The 7,306-nt window shown below is 31.2% G+C and overlaps 1 protein-coding gene across 1 annotated transcript in view; it reads right to left on the reverse strand.

The window, feature by feature from the left end:
• Window positions 1-3,045, reverse strand: part of LOC128858968 (uncharacterized) — a 38,136-nt gene extending 35,091 nt beyond the window's left edge. The window contains exon 1 of the mRNA XM_054095598.1: window positions 2,801-3,045. Coding sequence (XP_053951573.1) covers window positions 2,801-2,905 — 105 coding nt within the window. The 5' untranslated portion in view covers window positions 2,906-3,045. The remainder of the gene's footprint in view (window positions 1-2,800) is intronic.
• Window positions 3,046-7,306: the final 4,261 nt, after the last annotated feature.

The raw sequence follows: 7,306 nt of genomic DNA on the forward strand, positions 1-7,306 counted from the left end.
TTAAAAAAAAAAGTAGAATTTTTTTAGAAATAAAAAAAAATTTTAAAAAACTAAAAAAACTATTTTTTTTAAATGAAAAATACAATTCTTTCTAAATAAAAATAAAAATCACAACTTTTCTTTTAAATAAAGAATACAATTTTTTTAAATAAAAAGTAAATTTTTTTTACTAGTAAAAAAAAAACTGGTGTGTTACTGACGCTCAATAATCTAGTCCCACAAATACTTGAGTTGGATGAAAAGTGGAGGGCAATACAAATTTTTGCAACACGAATTATCGTGAAACTTCGCAACATTGATTGGAGGCGAAGGAATGATGAGAGACCAACGCGGCAGCAACAACAACTGCTGCATTGATAAAATGCTGTAAGTCGAAGAGCAGACGAAAGTAACTGACGATTGATGCCTCCAGATGTGATTACCAAAACGATATCCCTGTAGGATGATGTCGGACTTGAGGTGCCTTTAGTGCGTCCCACACTGACTAAGACCTTCGATTGCTTTTACACCTTTAAAGAACAACAAAAAAGGCAGATGAGTTAGCTAGATTGGGCTCCTCACTCCAAATTAGTCAGGTCTAGATCGACATACCCATGCCCTTGGCAACATGTAAACTTTTAATAGGCAGACACACTACTACTGGAAACAGTTAAAAAGTTCTGAACAACATTGCGGATGTTGCGAATCTCAAACTAGTACAGCCAGCTTTCTAAAAGCCACACAATGGCTGAAAGAGGACCAAGTAGAGTAAGAATAAGATAGTTACGGTGGTATCACAAGGGGCCTATAACTGGCCTAGGTACATAGAAGGACAGCCACTTCACCTAACCTAACCTAATCTCCTCTTTTAATTTCCTTTAACAAATGTTCAAAAACTGATATGATTCACTTAAAACACTATATACAAATATTTTACCTATTTTTTTGGAAGCTCTGAAAACTGTCAAAATGAAAAAAAAAATTTTAAATAAAAATAAAAAATATTTATCCCGTTTTTTTATTTTTGGTAAATTTCTTTTGGTAATTTTCAAAGCATTTGGGGGCACGCGAAATTTAAATAAATAAAAAATAAAATAAAATTATAGGCATCTAACTTGTTTGGCAATAGAGCAAATTTGGGGGTTAGCATCAAGAAAAAAAACATTTTTTGAGCCCTCCTAATGTACATACACACACCCATATATATATTTTAAAGGATCATTAGATATTTATTAATATTTTTACTGTTAAAGTTACTAATGGCATTCAGCTGTCAGAATATTTAGTAGGCTCGCCATTTCATCATGCATGGCTTCACGCTTGCGGAACGTGTGGAATTTATTAAAAAATATTATACCGAAATACCGGCTCAGGTGCTAATACACAAATCCGGATTTCGGTGAAAGAATCATCACGCGGTCGGGGCCCAGTTTTGGCTCAGCAGCTTTGTCAACAAGCAAAGTTGCTGTTACTGGTCCGAATAGAAGACGCTAGCGAGAAGTGCTACCAACCTAGGGTACAGTTAATGGCATGGCGGCATCAGCGAACCAAAGGAGTCACCATTACCGTCATTGACACTCAGTATAGAGCGATGTTAATCGACTGTTTGTGGGCAGAGCTCAATAATACCGGCGCTACATGCCATGCAAGTGACGCAACACCCGAAGTTGTAAAGAAGAAACTAGACAACTGGGTCATCTCGCGGCGAGCGTTCATCAATTGGCCGTTGCGATCATGTGACTTAACAGCCCTCGATTATTTGCTCAGGGACTGGCTTAAAGCGGCGGTTGCCTCTCCATGATGATGCACTTTTAAATATTTTTTTACCTTACATACATTTTTTTTCCACTTGCACTTCTATTAGAGATCAGGAAGTTGTTTCAGGGCGAGGGTATGGCTAACATTTTTTTACATTTAGTTTTATTTTATTTGATTTCATTTTATTGTGCTTTTTTAACTTTTTATGCGTAATTTGGTGTTGCTTTATTTTATTTTCTTTCATTTAATTTAGTTTAATAAAATTTAATCACATATTTTTTATTATTTTATATTAAATTCTACTTTTTTTACTTTTTTTTCTTTTTTATGTGATTTTATGTAACTTTATTTTATTTATTTTTTAATGTTATTTTATTTTGTTTATTTTCCGGTACCATGGAAATATTTTCTGTGGCAGCGAAGCTGCAGGCTATTGTACGGGTCAGTGGCTGCGGCTGGTGAAGGATCTCCAGGTATAGAAATGGCAATTTGTTGCTAAGCACCTTTTCCTTTTTATGCACTACTCATTTTGGGTCTTTTTTCTTTTAACTTTACAGAAATACCATTTTTATTTAATTTCAGTTTAAATTTATTTTTTTATCTGTTTTTTATACTTAAAGTTTCATTTATTGAATTGCATTTTTTTATTTTTATTTTTAATTAAATTTGTTATATTTCTGTATAATTTCTTTCTTAGCTTTTGTGCTGTTTTTTTTTGTTTTTGTTACGCACATTTTATAGTTTTTATGAACTATTTTTCACTTTGTATATTTTTTTGTTTAGAAAAGTTTAACATAACTTTTTAGCAATATCATTTTTCACAGTTTAAATCTATTTTGTATACTTACAGTTTGGTTTTTTACAATAATTCGGTTTCACTTAATTTAATTTAATTTTTTTTAATTAATTTTATTCTATTTTATTTTTATTTTATTTTTTTATTTTATTTTATTGTAAATAACTATTTAATTTTTAATTTTTTTTTTTGTTTTTAATCAATTAAATTCTAACATTTCCTCTTTTCATTGCAGCAAAAATCTGTAATTTACGAGTTTATTCTTACCATAGTAAAATTTTTGTTTGTCCTCCTTTTGGTGAATTTTTTCTGCTCTTCTGCTAAGCAGTTATTTGCAATCAAATAACCAAATATTACTGTATAAAAAGTCATTTATTAGGCAAACTGTTTTTTTAATTAAAATTTTTTGTTTTTATTTTTCACAGTTTTTACTGTTCTGAACCGACTTTACGAGACGAAATAGTATCTGCGCCACACCAATTTTTATTTTGTTGCTATTAAAAGTATTAACAATTTTCCGAAATCACGCTGCAATACATTTACACTTGAACGGCATTGTGCTGCGCCGACACTACGTATGTTTGTGAGTGGCTCTAGTAGAAGTTTACTATTTTATACATTCACATCCATTAAGAGTGGCTTTTGTACATTTGGTCGGCATTGGTTGCTGTTCTCAGACTCTCACAAGCAATTTGAAATCATCATAACGACAGACGGCACAGTGGTGGGCACAAAAATGCGCTCTGATTTAATCATAAATGAATTTCGATAATTGCAACTTGCGATAGGCTCTTCTACCTAAGACTCGCAACAATTTTAAAATTTAGATTTTTTTATGAAAATTAAGATACATTAAAGGAATGTCATAAAAAATGTAGAACTTAAATTGTGTTTCTACATACAGTTAAGTTCTGAAGTTTAAATACAGTGCATACAGTGGGTTTCATAATTGAAACACATGGACTTTTTCTCGTAATTGATTTAAAAATTCTTCAAAATTTGTTCGGTTAAGTGTGGGCATTGCGAAGAAAAATGTCGCACAATGTCATAGCAAAAAATTTAAATAGTCACAAATATTTAATAAAACCTTGTCGGTTGAACGAAGGCCTGAAAGTGGAACAAAAAAGGATTTGTGTGGCCGTCACAAGCCAAAGAAGTGGTGTCATTATTGCGAAAAAAACCTTACCGTACACTTCGAGATACTGCAAAACTGGTCAACATGTCGAAAAGTTACTGGAAAAAGTGCCCAAAAGTGAAGATTTACCATTATATAAATAAATTTTAGCACTCGATCGAAATTATAAATCAAATAAAAGTGCTAAAGTAGGTGCGTAAAATAATATAGTCAAGACATCGATAAATATGGCTGTGTGGTTATGGACGACGAAACATATGTCAAAGCAGACTTTAAGCAGATTCAGGAAGCTGAGTTTTATACTGCAATGAAGGGAGGAAGAGTCCCAGGTGCCTTTAGGCTAAAAATGTTAGACAAGTTCCCTAAAATATATTTGGTTTGGCAAACCATCTGCCTGTGTGGTATAAAACGTAAATTATCACGGGTACTATATATCAAGAAACTTATATGAAGGAGTGTTCGCAAAATGTTTGCTCCTATTCATAAAAAACAACATACAGACTCAATTTTGTTCTGAACCTATTTAGCATCGAATCATTATAGCCGTCTTGCCATGAACTGGTGGGAAAACCACGAGATAAATATTATAAGAATTAATGCGGCTGTAAGAAGGAGAATCTATTAAAGGTGGTATTGACGCAATGACGAAAAGCCGTTCCATTCGCACTATCATCATATGGTTTTATGTGTCTGCAACTTCATGTCGGCTGCATAACGTAGCTCGTCTTGTCTTTTTCATTCCTACATTCTTTTGTCGTGATGTTCCAACATATAAAACATTGTTGCTGGCCTAGTGCCACCACTTTTATTGAATGCGCCTTGGTGTGCAATTGCATTTCTCAGTATTTGACAGCATTCTCGCTCACAAAGAGAAAGAGAAAATATCGCTAAGAAGAACTAAAGAACTTGGATTCCAATTAAATTGTTTGTTGTAAAAAAATATATATATATTAAAAAACAAATGTGGGAAGAGTAATTGTTTCAATTTTTTCGAAAACAATTAAAAGGGAACATATCATAATTTAATCGAAAGATAATTGAAAATAATATACTTTTACTGTTTTTTGTTGTTTTTTTTTTTTTGTAATTGTAACTAGTTAATACAAGTAACTAGCGAAAAATTTGTTTCGGGTTTTGCGTTATACAAATGAGTTTAGATGCTCTGCACACTCCTTGCAGAGTAGTTGGCTGCTGCGTTAGGTGATCCAGCTTGTTGCTCTACAGTTTCTCTTTCCACTCATTCCGATCGGTGAGAGAGAGTCTCTTCATTTGCGAACATACTTTTACTGCAATGATAGTTATATTGTGTCAATAAGGCAAATTAAAAAAAAAACTGAAAAAAAAAACAATAAAAATATCGTTTTATGTAAATTTTTCGTATTTTTTCATAAAAGTTTTATATTCTCAAAAACCCACACACACGTTGTAATCAGCCTAAAAAGTTCTGTCGAACCCAATTTGTTGTTGCTTTTAAGAAACGGTACTTATCCCTTACCTTTTCCAAATTTCCCTGGCTACAGAAGCCAAAAACGGTGCCAGAGCAATCAATACCTATGTATGTACTCGTATATACATATACATATGCAAGTACATCAGCGTGCATACACAAACTGTAATTTTTCTTGCCTGCGCTCAGCTCTGTTAACTCGCCGCTCTCAATTGCATCTGTTGTTGGTTGTGTTGAGTTGAGTTGTTTATGTGGAATTTAATTCGCAATTTTTGGAGGTTTCAAGCAATTAGCGTGACTTTTCGTAGATTTTGTAGATTCGTAGTGGAGGCTTCTCGGTAGGTATCACTATTTGTTCTGTAATGAGTTTCATGACCTATTTGATGGCTTGGAAACATTATTTATTTGATAGAAGTAGTTAATTTAAGTATTGCAATCAAGGTTTAGTTTTTAACTTAAACTTATTTTTATTTATTATTTGATACATACATATATGCGTTTTAAGAAAATAATACCAATAATCTTTTAGTCTTTTAATTACATAAAAATTAATATAAATTAAAAATAAAATAAATTAGTATTAGATTAGTAGTCTCTTCATCATCATCTGGATTTAGAAGAGAGAACTTTAATTGCTTATTTATACTTAAATAAATATTTTTAACCAAATAACGTATAGAATTATATATGAAATGACTACTCAACATACGTTCACACTTGCCTATATATTGTGGCAGAAATTCAGTAATTTGAGATTAAAAAAAAAATGTCATAATTTCTTTGCCAGTACTCAAGGCACATTGAACAGATGATAGTAGTAAAGCAAACACTGCAAGAGAAATATATACATATATTTTGTGTTTGCTTTTGGTAGCTACAAACAAAAAATGTCATTTTTAAGTAGTTTAAAACAAATTTGACAATTTAGGGAACATATAAATACAACCAAAGAATCAAATCAGATGCTCTACTGCTACTACCTGCCAGTGCTTTGCTTTTTTTCCTATATTGGCCCAAAAGAATTTAATGCTGCTCATGATTTTTTAATACCATTCAATAAGCGTAAAATGTACGGCATATTTGCATATTTTTAGGCACTTTATTATTTTGTTAGGTTTACTGTCAAAATAATTTGAGACAACATCCTATGCAATCCCACGAAGCAGCCCGGCGAAAAACCAGCACTTCGATAAATGCTGGTACAAAAGCAATAATATTTTATGCACCTCACTTCAAAGTTACTGAACGGAGTCAGTATGAATTCTTCAATTTTTGTTTTCTGCTTGGGGAAATAATTTATGCAATTTTGACAATTTATTTAAGTTTAGCAGTTTTAGTGTTGAGCGCAAACCAGTGAATGTTAACAACAAAATATCACGTATAGTACAATGTTATTCTATGTTTGTATGTGTATCAGTTTTGAATTATTCAGAATTTCAGTGTTGCCTTGAAGCCTTGCCTTAAAAAAGTGCTAAGGCGAAATAGTATTTAATTTTTGGTGAATAGTTTGATTAATTTTCAAATGGCATGTTTTATGTTTTACTAAAAAAAGTGGTAAGTCAAAATATATAGTTTTTTAAAATAACCAAACTCATTTTAAAATTGCATGTTTTACGCAAAACAGTGCTAACTCGAAATATATAGTTTTGGCAAAAAGTTTAATTCCTTTTCAAATTTAATGTTTTACGATAAAAGTGCTAAGTTGATGTATCTAATTTGTTAAAATAGCCGAAGTCATTTTAAAAATCCATGCTCTATTAAAAACAGTGCTAAGTCGAAACATATAGTTTTGGCAAAAAGTTTAACTCCTTTTCCAATTTCATGTTTTACGAAAAAAGTACTAAATCGATATATATAATTTTTTTAAAATTGCCGAGTTCACATTCAAATTTCATGTTTTACGAAAAAAAGTGCTATATCTTATTTTTCTGAAATAGCAGAATTAATTTTCAAATTTCGTGTTTTACTAAAAAAGTGCTATGTCAAAAAAGTTTAATTCCTTTTCAAATTTCATGTTTTACGAAAAAAAGTGCTAAGTCGATATATATAATTTTTTAAAATAGCCGAATTCACTTTAAAATGCCATTGCTTACGAAAAAAGTGCTAACCCGATATACATAATTTTTTAAAATTTCATATTTTACGAAAAAAAGTGCTAAGTCGATATATATAATTTTTTGAAATAGCAGAA

The sequence above is a fragment of the Anastrepha ludens genome, chromosome 3 (assembly GCF_028408465.1).
Source record: "Anastrepha ludens isolate Willacy chromosome 3, idAnaLude1.1, whole genome shotgun sequence".
NCBI lineage: Eukaryota > Metazoa > Arthropoda > Insecta > Diptera > Tephritidae > Anastrepha > Anastrepha ludens.